Genomic DNA, 18,853 nt, shown 5'->3' with positions numbered 1-18,853 from the left:
AAAAAAAAAAAAAAAAAAAAAAAAAAAAAAAATTATGGGAATTTCTCCCATTTTTTTTTTTTTTTTTTTTTTTTTTTGAGACGGAGTCTCACTCTGTCGCCCAGGCTGCAGTGCAGTGGCGCGATCAAGGCTCACTGCAAGCTCCGCCTCCCGGGTTCACGCCATTCTCCCGCCTCAGCCTCCGAGTAGCTGGGACTACAGGCGCCCGCCACCACGCCCGGCTAGTTTTTTGTATTTTTAGTAGAGACGGGGTTTCACCATGTTAGCCAGGATGGTCTCGATCTCCTGACCTCGTGATCCACCCGCCTCGGCCTCCCAAAGTGCTGGGATTACAGGCGTGAGCCACCGCGCCCGGCCTCATCTTTTTTTAAAACAGTGCAACCCTCCAGCTGTGACCAAACACATCCAGGCACAAGGCACTGACCAGGCCTGAGTGGGATCCCCAAGAGTGGCTCGGTTTGGAGCCCGAGGCAATCAGCCACCTGTCTCCCTGGCCACAGCCTCTGGAAAAGCCACACCCAGCATCTGCAGCCCCTCCCCAGGAAGGTGTCTTGTACTCACACAATTCAGAACAACCCGAAAATGGCCTCAGAATTCTGTTGCCAGGAAAAAAAAAAAAAAACCTGAAATAAAAATGATGGCTCCCTGAAGAGCCCACCATTGTGAGCCCCAGAATTAACAATGACATTAAATCAAGTCTCATGCATTATGCAGAGAGGTTTACAGCAAAACGCACGTCTGTGAAATATATGTTTCAAATTTCCTGACTCCAAGAGGTGGCCCCAAGGTGTTCTCCTGTGGCTTCTTTAATAACAGTTTCCCTTTCACAAACGTTAATTGTGGAATCCTAGCTTAGCACTGCGTGGCCTCATCACCCTTCCCTTGTATCAAAGCACAATTTCCTGATCATTTCCACAGCAAAAGAAAGTGATCACAGAGATAATGTGTTGGAAGCACATCAGCGCATTTCAGCTTAAAACAATGAAATGCGATGCTGAAATGAGGACGCCAGGGTGTCTCTATTGACAGGACGCACAGAATAAATTGTCCAAACATTCACTTTTGCAGTAACGACAGAGATTTTAAGTGACTCCAGAGATGAGGCGGGCTGCCCAGAACTTGTAACTGACAGCCACAGTGAATTATTGAATTCTGTCGAGGCATAAAACTCTGTAGCAAACCAAGTAGTCAGCCTACCCTGAAGAAAGCCAGCCTGCTGTCACTGGAGGGGCAAAGACTGGGCACCCCGCTTCTGGTACCATTTGCAGCTGTGTGACCACTGGCAAGCCATTTAGCCCAGGAGCGGGAGTTGAAAGTCACAAGGCTCAGCTTGGGTGTTTGTCCTACATGCTGGGTGTGTGACCTGTGTAAGTTCTCTGAGCCCTTTCTGTTTGTGTGATGGGGAAGGTCGGCATCCACCCTGCAATCCCCTGTGCGCTCCCAAGCACCTGCTTTGTGCCAGGCAGTGCGAGTCTCATGATTACAGAGAAGAGTGCGGTACACTTCCTGCCCTCAAAGGGCTTGCTTAATAGCTAGGGAGAATATAAGAAAGTAAATGCACAATTGTTTTTAAGAACTAAAGCAGTATGTGCAGGCCACAGGGAGGTGCAGGGTGGGAGACAGAAGAGATGAGAGACTCGTAAACACCTCCTGGGTATTGGCTTGAGATAATGTGGGCAACTAAGGGTGATTGTCCCTGGAATGGCAGGAGTATGAGAAAAAGAGCAGGTTCTGCTGATTTTTTTTTTTTTTTTGAGATGGAGTCTCACTCTGTTACCCAGGCTGGAGTGCAGTGGTGCAATCTCTGTTCACTGCAGCCCTTTTGGGTTCAAGCGATTCTCCTGTCTCAGCCTCCCGAGTAGCTGGAATTACAGGCATATACCACTATGCCTGGGTAATCTTCGTATTTTTAGTAGAGACGGGGTTTCGCCACGTTGGCCAGGCTGGGCTCAAACTCCTGACCTCAAGTGATCTGCCCGTCTCAGCCTCCTAAAGTGCTGGGATCACAGACGTGAGCCACTGTGCCCAGCCTCTCTGCTGTTGACTTGGTATCAAAAAGCTTTACTTTTTTGTTAGAATAACAATAACTTACTGCTTAGGGGAAAAAAGAAAAAAAAAAAAAAAAAAAAACCAATGACAGAAGGTATACAAGCTGTGCCTGTAGTCCCAGCTCCGGTGGGAGGCTGAAATGGGAGGATTGCTTGAGTCCAGGAGGTTGATGCTGCAGTAAGCTGAGATCATAATCATGCCACTGAACTCCAGCCTGGGTGACAGTGAGACCCTGTCCTAAAAACAAAACCACACACAACAAGAAAAGAAAAATCACTTGGAATGTGACTATCTATAGCTCCTATTCTTAATATTTTGAGAAATGGGCACTCTCGTATACTGCTGGTCACAATGCAAATAGTACAGTCACTCTGGAGAGCAATTTAGCGAGCTGGTGAAGCTCGAGCATTCTAAGTCTAGATAATAACCAAGAAAGTAGGTATAAGAACATCACCGCAGCACTGCTGTCAGAGAAAATAATTAGATGCAGCCTAAATATCCATCAGTAGAAGAAGTGACAAACAAATTGGGGGATGTATTCATAAGATTGAAGAGTGTCCTGCAGTTAAACTGAACAAAATAGAAGTGAATGTATCAATACAGGTATATCTCAAAATATTGTGTTAGGAAGGAAAAAAGCTACAGAACAATAAATAGAGCATGGCACCATATGTGCAAAATCTTCAGCTACCAAGATAATCCTATATGTTGTTCATGGATTGAATATTATACACATTGACATATATATAAATATATATATTCTTCTTGTATATATGTGTGTGTGTGTATATGTGTGTGTGTGTGTGTGTATATATATATGAAGATTTTTTTAAAGTGGATGGGAAGAAGATATACCAAACTCCTCACAGAGGAAAGGAACAAGAAGGTCTTTACCTACAGCTGTAAATTTTAAAAATTTATTATTAGGGCTTACAATATTAACCTTAAGTAAACTGAAAGGTAAGGATGTATATTCTGATGCATGGATCAACTACCAAAAAATAACATAAAAAGATATAGCTGGCTGGGTGCAGTGGCTCATGCTTATAATCCCAGAACTTTGGGAGGCTAAGGTGGCTGGATCACCTGAGGTCAGGAGTTCAAGACCAACCTGGCCAACATGGTGAAACCCTGTCTCTACAAAAATATAAAAATTAGCTGGGCATGATGGTGGGTGCCTGTAATTCCAGCTACTTGGGAGGCTGAGGCAGGAGACTTGCTTGAACCTGGGTGGTGGAGGTTGCAGTGAACCACGATCGCTAGTGCACTCTAGCCTGGGCGACGGAGAGAGACTCTGCCTCAAAAAAAAAAAAAAAACAAAAGAAGATATAGCTAACAAAAAAATTAAAAGTGAAATATTAAAAAAACTTTTTAGGTTGGGCACGGTGGCTCACGCCTGTAGCCAAGACAGGTGGATCACGAAGTCAAGAGATCGAGACCATCCTGGCCAACATGGTGAAACCCCGTCTCTACTAAAACTACAAAAATTAGCCGGGCGTGGTGGCGCACGCCTGTAGTCCCAGCTACTCGCAAGGCTGAGGCAGGAGAATCGCTTGAACCTAGGAGGCAGAGGTTGCAGTGAGCTGAGACTGTGCCACTGCACTCCAGCCTGGCGACAGAGCAAGACTCTGTCTCAAACAAACAAACAAACAAAAACAAACCAAAAAAAGTCAAAAACCAAGATAAGATAAACAGTGGAACAAGAAACCAAATGGGACAAACAGGAAACAAATAATAAAGTTACCAACTGCATCAATAATTATCTCTAATATTAGTGGACTAAACTCCAAAATTAAGGGGCAGATGTCAAAATGGATATAAAAGCAAGACTGAACTACATTCACTTTAAATACAAAGACAGGTTGAAGGTACATGAATACAAAAAGATATACCATGCACACAGTAGGCATCAGGAGTGTGGGGTGTCTATATTAACCTTAGATAAGATAAACTTCAAGACAAAAAGTATCATCAGTTAGAGAGGGTCTTCTGATAGTGATACAATGGTCAGTTTATTCAGAAGATGTTAACTATCAAATATAAACGCACCTAGTACGTAGAACTTCAAATACAGGAAGAAAAAAAAAACACAACAGAATTAGAAAGATAGACATTTCATAATCATAGCTGGAGACTTTAGCACCCCTCTCTCATCAACGGAAAGATCAACTTGACAGAAAGTCAAGTCACAGGTAATCTGAACAACTATCAACCACCTTGACCTGATTGATATTTATATAACGTTACCGCCAACAACAGAAGAATACATATTCTTTTCAAAGTGCACACGCTACAGTCATGAAATACCACGTTCTGGAATATAAAACAAGTCTCAATAAATTTAAAGGAATTGAAATCATGTGAAGCCTATAATGAAATAAAATTGAAAATAAAAATAAGTGATAGCTAGGTTTCTTTTTTTCTTTTTTTAAAAAAGAAAAAGAAACCACACTTCTAAATAATTCACATGTCAAAGAAGATATCATAATGGATGTGAGAAAATAATCTGAATTCAAATCCAAATTAATTTGAATATATGCTAATGTGATATGTCAACATTTGTGGAACAGTTAAAACAGTACCTGGAGGGAAATCTAAATGCTTATATTAGGAAAAAAGAAAAAAAAAAGAAAATTCTAAAATCAACAACTAGTGACTAGTCATTATTAAGAAAACAAAATTTATGTATCAGAGTAAACCCACATAAGTAGAAGGAAAGAAATAACAGAAATAAATAACAACAATAAAACAAACAATAGAGAAAATTAACAAAGCCAAAAATTAGCTCTTTGAAAAGATAAATAGAATTCATGAACACATAGCTAGATAGATCAAAATAAATCAGAAATTAAGAATAAAAATTATCACTTTAGAGTCTACAGATAGTAAAATAAGAAAATATTATAAACAGCAAGACAACAAACTCCTTGAATAATTAAACTTACCTGAAACTGAGTATCTGAATAGCCCTGTATATTAAATATGTTGAAAATTTTAAATAGAAAAAAACCTTCTCGTATGTAAAACTCTTGGCACAAATGGCTTCACTGGTGAATTCTAACAAATAAAAAGTTCTTCCAGAAAATAGAACATTTCAACTTATTTAATACCATAATATGATGATGATATTACAAAGAAGTCTATAGGTCAATATCTCTCATAAATATAAATATGAAAGTACTTAAATATTAGCAAATCAAATAAAGCAATATGAAAAAGGATACTATACAGTGACCAAGTTTATTTCAATAATTCAAGGTTGGTTTAACATTTGAAAATCAATATAAGTCATCATATTTCCAGAATACAGGAGATACCCATATTGTTTTAAAAATGAATATAAGTGTTTGACAAAATTTTAAAACCATTTATGATTTTTAAAAACTCAAAGCAAACTAAGCAGGGACTTTCTATCTACGAATTCATGTACTTAATGGTCAAATGATTGAAACGTTCTCCTTATAAAATCAGAAATAAGACAAGGGTGCCCAGTCTCACCTCTTCCATTCAACACCGTATTGGAGATCCTGACTATTGCAATATGGCAAGAAAACTAATAGGCATAAAGACTCGAAAGAGGGAAGTAAAACTGACTCTACTTGCAGATGACATAATTGTTTAGATGGAAAGCATTACGGGGTTTACAAAACAACTACTAGAACTAATAAGAGGATGTGGCAAGGTTTCAGGATGTAAGGTGTATCAGTCACAGTTCACTCAGGAAACAGAAACCACACAATAATTTGAAAAGGGAACGTTCGGTGTAAACCATCAGTAGCTATAACAGGGCAATAACTATTAGGATAGAAACTGATCTCTAAAGAGTACCCTCGGGCTACACGAAAGTATCCTGGGGAGGAACAATTTGGAAGGGGAAGTCCATCCCCAGGCTGAGACTCAGACCTCTTTGGAGAAGGAGCAGCTGCAAGCCCTCTGGGTGCTGAAGTTTGCTGAGCTGGCTGGGCTGGGCTGGTCCACAGTCACTCGCAAGTAGAAAACACCCCTGTGGGTTGCAGGTACTAACACTGGTGGGTGGGCAAGCAGAGGCTTTCAATAATTAATAAGGTTTGAAAACACCAATAAGCGGGCTTCCAGGTACTTAAGGCTCACATGGGCCTTTCTTTAGTGCTAGATGATTCTTTCGTGAGGGAACTGGTACAATTCCTGGAGAGGCCTCTTGCTGGCATGGCTTGGGTCATGTAGCCTGTTCATTAACAAATCAACTTGACTGGGAGATGTGGTACTCATATTGTACCATCATGGGCCATGTGCCCCTAGAGGGGCAGAGGAGGCAAACAGGGCAGCTCCAGATGGCTCCAGAGAGCAGAAGCCACAGGGAAGCAGGTTTCAGGCAACCCAAGGAAAGCTGTCTATGATGGGTTTGTCTTAGTCAGTTTCTGCTGCTATAACAAAATACCACAGACTAAGGCTGGGCACAGCGGCTCACGCCTGTAATCCCAGCACTTTGGGAGACTGAGGTGGGCAGATCACCTAAGGTCGGGAGTTCAAGACCAGCCTGGCCAACATGGCAAAACCCCATCTCTACTAAAAATACAAAAATTAGCCTGGCATGGTGGTGAGCGCCTGTCATCCCAGCTACTCAGGCGGCTGAGGCAGGAGAATCGCTTGAACCCGGGAGGTGGAGGTTGCAGTGAGCCAAGATCGTGCCACTGTACTCCACCCTGGGCAACAGAGTGAGACTCTGTCTCAAAAAACAAACAAACAAACAAACAACAAACAAAAACACCACAGACTGGGCAATTTACACAGGATAGAAACGGATTTTCTCACAGTTCTGGAGGCTGGGAAGTCCAAGATGAAGGCACCATAGGTCGGCTGTGTGGTGAGGGCTGCTCTCTGCTTCCAACGGCTCCCCTGGAGGGGAGGAGCGCTGTGTCCTCCTCACACAGCCAGAGGCAGAAGGGGAGAGAGATGAAATACCTTGCTCAAGCACCTCTTATAAGGGCACCAATCCCATTCACGAGGCAGGCACCCTCAGGGTCTAATCACCTTGTCAAGACCCTGCCGCCTAATACTATCACACAAGCAACACCTGGATTTTGGAGGAGACACATTCAAACCATAGCAGGGTTAAGTCGTGTGCCCCAGGGTTGAAGTCCTAACCCCCAGTACAATGACCCTTATGCAGTAATCCCCACTTATCTGCAGTTTCAGTTACTCATGGTCAACTATAGTCCAAAAATATTAAATGGAAAATTCCAGAAACAATTCATAAGCAGGGTCCCACCCTGGATAGGAAGCGTCCCTCCGTCCAGCCACCTGCTCATGAGTCACTTGGCCACCGTCTCGTTGATCAGCTCGGCCATCGCAGTGTCCCTGTGTTTGTGCTCAAGCAACCCTCGTCCCCTACTTAACAATGGCCCCCAAGCAGCAGCGCAGGGATGCTGGCCCTTCGGATCTGCCAAAGAGAAGCTTCCTTCCACGCTGATGGCCTGCCCTGGACAGCCAGCCCACCCTGAGCTGGGCACCCTGCTCTCCAGGGGCTGTATCAGATGGAGCTGGGAGTGGGGGTTCTGGAGTGACCACTATCCCAAACTGAGGGTTGCCCCAGCGCAGGGTCCCCTGGGTGCTGTGGGGTGGGGTGTGCTGAACTACGAGCGGCAGATGTCTGCACGTCGTGGGAGCCCCCTTCTAATGGCAGAGCTGTCCCTGGGAGGGAGGGAGGGAAGGAGCCGCTGTTGCTGAAGTAGAGGGGCAGGGCAGTGAGGGGTGCTTTGGAGGGAATCCCCTGCATGGTCCAGGAGCTGGAGGTCACAGGAGCTGCCCGAGCCCCGTCCCTGGCTGGGAGTGAGGCTGTGGTGGAATCGCGTGGGATTGGAGGACAAGGATCGAGTGGAGTCCGGGCGCACCCACTCAGAACCTGCAGGATCTCAGGCAATTCCATTGCTTTCCTGGTCTCTGTTTTCTCATCTGCCCGCCCAGCCTCACCTGGCAGTTGGGATGGCCTAAGGGACTCCCCAGGGGAGGGCCCTGAACCAGGATGGCGCAGCCCCAAGGCCTGGCAGCTCTGTCTCTCCAAAGTCTATGCTGGGTGCCAACTGTTTGCCAGGCACTTCTAGATGCTGGGGTTTGGAAAGAAAACCAGCCAAACTCCCTGTCTTCCTGAGCAGGCAGACAAAAACCGACAGGGGTGCACACAGCAGGCTGTGGAAGCCCGAGGAACCAAACAGCAGGCAGGAGGACAGGCAATGCCAGAGTCCTGGGGAAGGGGCCGGGAAGGCAGCACTGAGAGGGGGCGGTGCTCAGGGTCAGGTCTTCAGGGAGCCGGCCAGGGAGATGGCTGGGGGCAGAGGGCACAGCATGTGCAAAGGCCCCACAGTGGGAGCAAGCGAGGAGGCAAGGAGGAGAGGAGCAGGGCATAAGCCAGAGGCCAGAGCAAGCGGGGCCTGTGGCCCTGGAGGCACAAGTAAGGTGAGTAGGGTGAGGCCTTTAGCTTTTGCTGAATGAGACGCAGGGCAGCAGGGTGGGTTGGTTGGTTTGTTTTTCAGACGGAGTTTCGCTCTTTCGCCCAGGCTGGAGTGCAGTGATGCGATCTCGGCTCATTGCAACCTCCGCCTTCCAGTTTCAAACAATTCTCCTGCCTCAGCCTCCCGAGTAGCTGCGATTACAGGCGCCCGGATGACAGGGTTTTAACAGTGTCGCCATCACACTAGTTGCTGGGTTGAGAAGAGACTGCAGCGGGGCAGGGGGAGAGAGCAGGTGGGCGGCGGCTGCAGGAACCCAGGGGAGATCATGGGGCTGGGACCAAGGTGATGTTGGGGTGGGCAGTGAGACTTGTCCCATCCTGCTTACATCCTGGGGGTGGAGCTGATGGATTTGCCAAGGATCAGGTATGCAGGGTGGGAGAGAAGAGCCAAGGGTGACTCCCAGAGTGCCGGCCCCAGCAGCCTGAAGCTCCTCTGAGATGGGGAGGTGGAGGGACTGGCCTGGTGGAGACTGTGGAGCTTGAGACAGCCGCAGCTGTGCAGGGAGTCTGGGGGTACAGATAGAAGCCAGGGGCAGGTGAGGCCGGCCACGGGAGATCAGAGCACAGACCTGGGCCTGGGCCTTTGGTGATTAGGTAGAAGAGGAGCAAGTCTGGAGCAGAGACCAGGGAGCAGCCACACCAGCGGGAGTGAGGTCCCGGGAGCCTCCTTTGGCAGGGGGTGTGGCCAATGTGTCCCCAGGTTCCAAGAGGTCTGGGTGATGACCGGGAGCACCCCGTGGATCTGGCCATGGGAGGTCACTACCGACCTGGTATTCCAGAGGAGCAAAGGGGTGGGGAGCCGCATTGAAAAGGATCCAAGAGGCCTTGGACGCTGAGTGTGGTCTTTTGAGCGGCCCCCAGGAGGACTCAGGCAGAGTTAACTTGAAACCTGCTCCCCTCCCCCCAAACTATTCTCCCCAGGGTAAGCCATGAAGTGGGACCTTGTGGCAGTCCCGCACGCCCTCCATCTCTCTGTCCCCTGGATCACCGGACCCCACTTTGGCATCAGACAACAGCCTCTGGCCACAGCTGACTGCCCAGGGGTCAGCCCTGACCCACTGGTTCAATCAGAGCCCCGCCCTGTGCAATGCCAGGAGCTAGGACTCAGGGGGGCTGATTCCTCGGTTTCCTCCGTAGGGCAAGGTGTAAGCTCAGCGCGGCTGCAGGAGCGCGTGTATCCACTGCTGGGGGAGAGAGACAGCGGCGATGTTGCCAGGCCGAGAGGCAGGAACCCATGAGGGAGCAGAGGGCACCACCTTGGGCTCAGCACAGTGCCAGGCCTGCTGCGTTTCCGAGGCTTTCCACCCTCAATCCTAGCCCTAAACGGTCACCTGCCGCCTCTGAGGGCTGGGAAAGAGGGTGAGCGAGTGGAGGGCACCGAGCTGTCTCCTCTTTCCCCCTCTCCATCCCTCCCTCTTCGGGGTGGGAGAGGACCCTGATTTCCAGCCTCTCCAATGCCCACCTGGCTGCCCCGGGCACTCCCAGGGGCCTCTCCGCAAGGCAAGGACACCAAAACCACAGGGCTTTGAAATCATCGATCGACTTTAATGCATTGTAAAGAAGGAAAACTACATTGGCGTATTTAAGACAAGCACTTTTTCTCTATCCTCACTACCCACTGGACGGTCCTCCTCGGTCCAAAAAAAAAAAAAACTAACAATCTCAAGACACATTGGCAGCTACCCCTCCCGGGTCCAACCTTTCATATCCTCCCATGACATTGTTAAAACATTTAACTCAATCCATCCGCGAAGAAAACCAAACCAACAGAAAAGGAAGCTGAAGACATGGACATCGCAAGCCACGCGGTAATGCATACTTGGCACAGAGTAGCCAATATAGAAGACGTGTGCCTCACACGGTTCGCTTTGTTCATCAATAAAAGAATATAAAAATCTTGTTCACCCAGTGTTAAGTGTATTAAAATAGATCTGTATCATACGGCACAGTTTCTCCCGGAGTCGTGAGAATGACAGGAGGGACCGTGGCAGCTGCGGGATTTGCCGGCCTCCTCGCTCTGCACCTCTGCGTGTGTGCGTGCGTGTCTGTGGTCGTGGCCGCGTGCGACGCACACACGCGTGTTCAGTGCAATTCGGCACCATGTGATATGCTCGGGGTGGGAGCCCGGGGCTCCTGGACGCTTGTCCTGTTGTGCTAAGTCCCTCAGGATCGGGACGTGGGAATCGGGCGAGGGTGACAGGCTGGCACTGCCCACCCTGGATGCAGAAGCCCTTGGCAGCAAGTCTGGTCCCCGAAGGTCGGAACCTCCTGAGGCCACCGCCCTTTCTTTCCTCCCCAGTCCTCCACCCGGCTCTTAAAAAACCTGCTGGATCTTCCAGCTTGGCCGGGCTTTCCGAGGGGATGTGTTCCCATTTGTACCTTGAAGCAGAGACTACTAGAAACAGAAAAGGAAGCCAGCCAGAGTCCCCCCACCGTTCACATTAAATGTCTCACAATAAAAACGCCATACAAAAGTGTGAAGTTATTTTTTGGCATAGTGTCTGCACTGGCAAGAAGGGAGGAGTGGAATACTTATCGGCTCTTCCAAATAAGACAAGAAAAGGCTTCAGTCATTAAGTTGAATGATTCAACCCCAAAGAGAAACCTGCCAAATGCCCTCCCCAACAGGGTTGCAGATCCACCCTGCCCAGAAACTCCATGAGAAAAATGCATCAACGGCAACTGAGTCCAAGAGATTGGCAAAAGGAAGGAGGCAGCCTCGAGGGCCCCGAAGACGGAGCAGGAAGGGCAGAGGCCCTGGCGGGGATCACTGCAGCGTCCCGGCGCCCAGACACGCTCACCTCTGACAATGTCTTTCAAGTTAAACAGCTGCAATTCGTAACCCTAATAATACTGACAGAAAGGGGCCCGGGCGGTTCTGCAAAGACGACGGGGTGCCCCAGGCCCGCCCGCCCACCCCATGTGGACCTCCTAGGAGTGTGGGGCATCGGGAAACTACCTAGATCCGCTATCCCGCTTCTCGTCCCAACTACCTCTACCACTCAGCTAGTCCATGTGTTCTCAGCTCCTCTCCCACAGGACACCAAGAGGCGGTGCCCTCAGCGGGGACTGCATGCTGGGCGGTGCGCTTGTCCCCTCCACAGCCTCAGCCTGCCCCTCCAGTGGGCCAGAGGGAGGCCGTGGAGAGCAGGGCCTGGAAGCCGGAGGCCCAGGCAGCCCTGAGGTGGCCGGGGGTAGGGCTGTGTGCCACAGCCTGTCGTACTCCCACCTGGCTCCTAGGTACCTCCTGTGAGTGTGGAGGGCACAGGGCCGCACCCCCACCTGGTCTTGGCTCTAGGCCTCTCCCCCAGCTCTTTCTCCCTCCTCTCCTCTGTCTGGTTAATTTTTGTCGGAAATTCATAGTGTTTATGAATTAAGGCCGACAGAACCCCCAGGCTGGGTAAGCAGGGTCCCAATAACTTTCCGTGGGTGTGAAGACTGGTCCCTCGGGGTCAGTTGTGGCCCTGGGGGTGCTGGAGGGTGGGGTGTGTGGCTGCCACTGAGGGCTTGGTCCAGGGCCCGGCCAGCAGTGGGGCGGGGCTAGTGGTCGCCATGGTGACCTGGAGCAGCTGCTCGCCCTGTATCAGTCTCAGGAGGGCCCGCAGGCGGTCCAGGGATGACTGGGTGCCCCTCTGGCGGGCCAGCAGGTTTGTCTTCAACTCCAGGCATTTCTGTTGGGGCAGAAGGTCAGGGGAAAGGGTCTTAGCATTTGGCTCTACAGCCATCCTGGGGCAACCATCGTCTGGGCCCCTCTCCCCTCCACTGCAAAGGCCTGCAAGAAACCCGGCTGAGGGTTTCACAAAAGCCAGGCAGTGGTACAAATGCAATTAAAGAGCAGCCAGACCCACAGGAGACGATGCTTGTTTTGCAACTTAGGGCTAGAAAAAGTGTGCCTCTGCCTGGGAACGTCCTCCCCATGGCTGTGATGTGACCTCCTCCTCCTCGCTAGCTGCCCACACTCTTCCTCCTCCTCCTGCTGGCCAACCTGCAGCAGCCTCGGAGACCTTTCGCTTCCCGGCCGCCCTTCTGCCCTTCCTCTTGCCTGCTGTGCTGTGTGGTCTTTTCCAATCTCTCTACATACCACCACAACAAGGAAAAGCAGTAAGGACTGATGCCTAGAGTCCCACATCCATCTGCTCTGGGTCAAATACTGCTTGGGCAAATAACCTCCCCAAGATGGTTTCTCAAATGATTATAGGGACAATCACAAAGCCTCTTCATAGCGTTATAGAGAGGATTAAATGAGACACTGCATTTAAAGAGCTTCCCCAGGGCCCATTACCATCACCATCCTCTAACACATCATCACCACCACTATCATCACCATCACTGTGATCATTACCACTATCACTATCACTATGATCACCATTATCACCACCACCACCACCACCGTGATCAGCACCATCAGCACTACCACCGTAATCACCACCATGATCACCATTATCACCACCACCATCACCATCACTGTGGTCTGCATCATCGCCACCATCACCACCACCAGCACTATCACCATAATCACTATTATCATCACCACCATCACCATCACTGTGGTCTGCATCATCACCACCATCATCATTACAACCATCACCATCACCACCACCACCACCACCATCACCACGATCACCATTACCACCACCACCATAATCATCACTACCATCACTGTGGTCTGCATCATCGCCACCATCATCACCATCATCATTACAACCATCACCATCACCACCACCACCACCACGATCACCATGATCATCATCACCACCATTAGCATCACAGTGGTCAGCACCATCATCACCATGATCACCATGATCATCATCACCACCATTAGCATCACAGTGGTCAGCACCATCACCATCACCATCATCACCACCATCACCATCATTACAACCATCACCATCACCACCACCACCATCACTGTGATCAGCACCATCATCATCACCACCATCACCACCATCACCACCACCACCATCACCATCACTGTGATCGGCACCATCACCACCATCACCACCACAACCACCATCCTCATCATCATTACAACCATCACCACCATCACCACCACCATCACTGTGATCAGCACCATCATCATTACCATCACCATATCACCATCATCACCATCACCATTATCACATCACCACTATCACCATCACTGTGATCAGCACCATCACCACCGCCACAACCACCATCATATTCCCATCACCACTATCACCACCATCCCCATGGCTGCCATCACCATCATCACCACCGCCACAACCATCATCTTCATTATCTTGTCTATCTCCATCCTATGGAGGAGGAATTATGTTCACTTTACACAAGAGGAAACAGATTCAGAGTCAGGGCCCTGCCAAGGGGCCTGAGCAGGGGCACAGCCAGCGTGCTATCAATCGCTTGGTAAGTATCTGTTGAATGAACCACAGCGCTGCCTTCTCCACGTACTGGCTTGCTGGGGGATACTTGGTGACTCTGTCTTCTTCCTGGGCCTTATAGGTGAACAGTGAAGCTCTGGACCTACACCTGTGGCTCCAAGGACACATCTGCCTGTCCCCCAGAATTCCCTGGTGCACACCGGCACTGAGGCCAGCCTGGACCTACACCTGTGGTTCTAAGGACACATCTGCCTGTCCCCCAGACCTGGGGCACACCTGCAGGGCTGAGGTCAGCCTCCCCCAGGCCCTGGGGCACACCTGCAGGGCTGAGGTCAGCCTCCCCCAGGCCCCGGGGCACACCTGCAGGGCTGAGGTCAGCCTCCCCCAGGCCCTGGGGCACACCTGCAGGGCTGAGGTCAGCCTCCCCCAGACCCCGGGGCACACCTGCACTGCTGACGCCAGCCTCCGGTCCCGCTCCTCCAGCTGCTGGTGCTCGTTCTGCAGCTCACTGCCTCGTTGCAGCAGCTTCTGCTTCTCCTCTTCTTTGACTAGAAAAGAGAAGGCCAAGTCGCCAGACAGGAGCAGGTAAGGAGTGGCTGGGCCATAGAGTAAATGGGAGGGGCAGAAGGGATGGAACCAAGGCCTAGGTCATCCCCCTGAAGGAGCCAGTGGCTGTGGTCAACTGCACAGGACCTGGAGCCACTCTCCCCTGGCCATACTTGCCCCAGACACAGGATTGGTCCCAGGGTCCCACTTTTCAGTGCTCTGGCCCGGAAGGGAATGGACCTACCCGTCCTCCCACAGGACAAGGTGAGCCCAGAGGCCTGGGTGGGGGAGGAGGGGGAGCAGGGACCCTTTCCCAGTCCTCAAGGATGCCTCACCTGTCTTGTGGGTGACATAAGAGTGCACGATGGCCAACATCCCAGTCCAGGGCACACCCTCGTCTTTCTTTAAGGCCTGGGGAGCAGATGGGGAAATGAAAAAATGGACAGGCCCGGGACCTGCTGGGACTGGCCACACCCTGGCTGTGTAACCCTGAGAGGGCACGCCCTGGGCCCCAGGGTCCTCACCCGAGACCAGGAGCTGGAGCTGCACCTGCCTCATGGCCCGGCTCACAGGGGCTACACGATAAGATCAGTTCCATGAAGCAGGAACGTTCTGGGCCTCTCCCCCTGCTCATCACCAGGGCCCTGAACAGGCAGCGGCTCAAATACTTCCCGAATGAATGATCACTTGTCTTTCTCCCACATCCAGAAGAGCTGAAGGCAGCGGCCCCAGGCACGCCAGGGACAAATGGGGAGACTTGATGCCCCCCTACACTGTGCTGAAGTGGGGAACAGAATCCTGTTCCCTCTCCACATGCCCTCAAAAAGTTGTGACCAAAAAGAAAGAAGAAAAAAGCAAGAAGAGGCACAAAAAAAAAAAAAAAAAAAAAAAAAAAAAGCTGGGCATTAATCCCAGCAGTTTAGGAGGCCAAGGTGGGAGGATTGCTTGAACCCAGGAATTCAAGATCAGCCTGGGCAACAAAGTGAGACCCAACCTCTACAAAAAATTTAAAAACTAGCTGGTCATGGTGGTGTGTACCTGTGGTCCCAGCTCCTCAGGAGGCTGAGGTGGGAAGACTGACTGAGCCCCGAAGGTCAAGACTGCAGTGAGCTGTGCTCGTGCTCCTGTACTCTAGCCTGGGCAACAGAGCAAGACCCTGTCTACCAAAAAAAAAAAAAAAAAGGATGGGCAGGCAGCCCCCACAGGGAACAGCCCGACAGCAGCACCTGCCCACCACATCCACTGCCCTTGACCCCCACAGAACCAAGGACGCTGGGAACTCACAATGGTTAATACTTTTTGAAATAAAGTATTAAAACTCCCGGGCCGGGCACGGTGGCTCATGCCTGTAGTCCCAGCACTTTGGGAGGTCAAGGTGGACAGATCACCTGAGGTCAGGAGTTTGAGACCAGCCTGGCCAACATGGTGAAACCCTGTCTCTACTAAAAATACAAAAAATTAGCCGGGCGTGGTGGCTCCTGCCTGTAGTTATAGCTACTTGGAAGGCTGAGGAAGGAGAATCGCTTGAACCAGGAGGCGGAGGTTGCAGTGAGCTGAGATCGTGCCATTGCACTCCAGCCTGGGCGACAAGACTGAAACTCCATCTCAAAAAAAAAAAAAAAAAAGAAAAGAAAAAGAAAAAGAGAGAAAGGTAACTCCCTATGACCACACAAGTCCTGCATCTGTGGAAGGCACACTTGAAGCCCAGCACTGCCGCCACCTGCCACCCACCACACTCAGGGGCCACACTCCCAAGCATTTTCTCCCAGGGTTTTTACTCTGCCGTTTTTCTCAGATGGCTGATTCCCAAACTATACAGCAGCTGTAAAGCCTGTTTTTTATTTTTATAATTTAATTCCATATAGTGAACAAGATCCAAAGAATCACACTTTTTGTAAAAACCTGTTGGATGCTGACGGAGTATCTCACTGAGTGTACAGCTGGGATCTTCCACCATCTCCTGCTGCGAGGAGAGGCCGTTTCCCCTCTAGTCTTTGGTAAATAAAGGGTGTGGGGCTTCTCTGCGCGCAAAACTTTATCCCTATTTGAATTATTTCCTTAGACTAGATTCCCCAAAGCAAGATTCAGGTTTTTAAAAGGCCATTATTGAAAGAAGACCACTATCAGCATCTCATGGGTAGAGGCTAGGGATGCTGCTAAACATCCCATAATAGTCCGGGCACGGTGGCTCACGCCTGTAATCCCAACACTTTGGGAGGCTGAGGCGGGTGATCACCTGAGATCGAGAGTTTGAGATCAGCCTGGTCAACATGGTGAAACCCCAATCTACTGGCTGGTTGCGGTGGCTCATGCCTGTAATCCCAGCACTTTGGGAGGCCGAGGCGGGCGGATCACCTGAGGTCAGGAGTTCGAGACCAGCCTGATCAACATGAAGAAACTCTGTCTCTACTAAAAATACAATATTAGCCGGGCGTGGTGGTGCACATCTGTAATCCCAGCTACTCGGGAGGCTGAGGCAGGAGAATCACTTGAACCCGGGAGGCGGAGGTTGCAGTGACCCGAGATCGCGCCACTGCACTCTAGCCTGGGCAACAAGAGTGAAACTCTGCCTCAAAAAAAAAAAAAAAAAACCCCGTCTATTAAAAACACAAAAATTCGTTGGGTCTGGTGGCGGGCGCCTGTAACCCCAGCTACTTGAGAGGCAGAGGCAGGAGGATCACTTGAACCCAGGAGGCAGAGGTTGCAATGATCTGAGATCGTGTCACTGCACTCCAGCCTGGGCAACAGAGTGAAACTCTGTCTCAAAAAAAAAAAAAAAAAAAAATTCCATCATAAACAGGATAAAGTTCCACAACCAAGGATTATCCAGCCCCAAATGTCAATTGTGCTGAGGCTGAAAAAGCCTGACTATACCCAAGCCCTTCTTTTCACCCCTCCTCTGCCCTCCCTGCCTCTGCTTACGGTGGGGACCTCCAGGCCAGTCTGGGGTGAGGGGGCCACACAGTCTCCCATACCTTCTGCTGGCACCTGGGGCACACCCACACGCCCTTGGGCGCCGTCTTGAGGGGCGGGTCCAGGCAGCTGAGGTGGTAGGCCCCCGGGCAGGTGCCGCAGGGCTGCAGGTTGGCCCCTCGCTTGCAGGCAGCGCAGTGCTCATCATGGGTGATCTCGTTCTGGAAGAGAAGGAAGGGCAAGAGGCAGGTCAGCCAAGCCGGGTCAGTGGGGGCCGGGTCAGCCAGGGTCAGGCCCAGGCAGCTGTGTCTGACCCACGTGTGGCCGCTCTTCTGCCAACGTTTCCCAGCAACTCTATGGAGACAGAGGGATAAACCCTGGAGGGCGACAGTGTGGGGTCAGGCGTGGGCCCTGGGAGGAGGCGGGGCACCCACAGAGCCAGGTTTACTAGGGGCTGGGGCTCTGAGCATCAGAGTCGGGCCTGGTGTGACTCCCATAACCTGGTTCTTCTGTGTTAAGACCTGGAGCCCGGGTGCGGGCGACAAGGCAGGGTGTCCTGCTGTGGCCAAGAAAACAGCCCTCTCAGGGTCTGTGCTGCACCAGAGGTCCATGTGCGGGGAGCGGGGCCAGTGATGCATGCAGCACTCCCTCCCCGCCCCCACTGCTTATGTGGACGCTGCCTGGAGGGGCGGCGCGGCCCCAGTGAAGACCCTGTACTCTCTGTTCGCCATCCATGTGTCAACAGCATGCTCCAACTTCAGAGCTGGGAAAGACCAGAGAACTCTCCTCTGGGATGGCCCGTGCCACAAGGACACTGGATGTCCCTGCCGAAGGGGCAGCACCCTCAGACGAGGCCTCAGAGATCCCCATCTCCACCCTCTGTGTCATGCAAAGGCCGGGGCGGGGGGAAGGCGGTTGTCACACAGCAAGCTGAAGGTGGAGTCGGGACCAGCATCCAGGCTGCCTGCCTCGAAGCCGAGGCCCTCCCAAGTCTGAGGGCTCTGTGGGGACAGGGCTCAGGCTCCAGGTGTCCCCTGTCCCCAAGCCTGCCCTGGATGAGCACAAGGTGTCTGCAGACAAACACCACCAGGCCCCCCAGCACCAACCCGTGCCATTGCAGGGCTATTGTGAAAATGACACAGCCTAACCGGAGTTGACGGCAATCATCACCTACTGCTTCTTAGAGGCTTGACCGTTACAAATATGCAGGGACTTGAATGTTCTTTTAGAATTAGATCAGAAATTCAGTGAAGAAAAACGCTGAATAAATTCTGAGACCATGCCATGAACGAGGTCATGACCAGCCAATGTTCTGGGAATCAGGGATGTGGTGTGTGCACAGGTAGGGGGTGGGGGCCCCACAGGATCACAGAAATGTGGGTGTGTGGGGTGAACCCCTGGGGATTAACAAGTCCAGCCCCTTTTTGGATGGGTCACGGAGGACCAGGGAGGGCCAGCTCTGCCCAGGTCACACTGAGGCCAGTGGAGCCAGGGTGGA

General features: G+C 50.8%; 1 protein-coding gene across 2 annotated transcripts in view; it reads right to left on the bottom strand.

The window, feature by feature from the left end:
• Positions 1–10,060: 10,060 nt before the first annotated feature.
• The window catches only part of PHF21B (PHD finger protein 21B), a 129,573-nt gene continuing 120,780 nt past the window's right edge, over positions 10,061–18,853 (bottom strand). For both annotated transcript variants that reach the window (XM_025399293.1, XM_025399294.1), the window contains 4 exons: positions 17,418–17,576; positions 14,778–14,853; positions 14,341–14,444; positions 10,061–12,207 (listed from right to left, as the gene is read on the bottom strand). In XM_025399293.1, the coding sequence (XP_025255078.1) occupies positions 11,989–12,207; positions 14,341–14,444; positions 14,778–14,853; positions 17,418–17,576 (558 nt within the window). In that variant the 3' untranslated portion in view covers positions 10,061–11,988. The remainder of the gene's footprint in view (positions 12,208–14,340; positions 14,445–14,777; positions 14,854–17,417; positions 17,577–18,853) is intronic.

The sequence above is a fragment of the Theropithecus gelada genome, chromosome 10 (genome assembly GCF_003255815.1).
Source record: "Theropithecus gelada isolate Dixy chromosome 10, Tgel_1.0, whole genome shotgun sequence".
Classification (NCBI taxonomy): Eukaryota; Metazoa; Chordata; class Mammalia; order Primates; family Cercopithecidae; genus Theropithecus; species Theropithecus gelada.
This window is presented reverse-complemented; position numbering and strand designations above follow the sequence as displayed.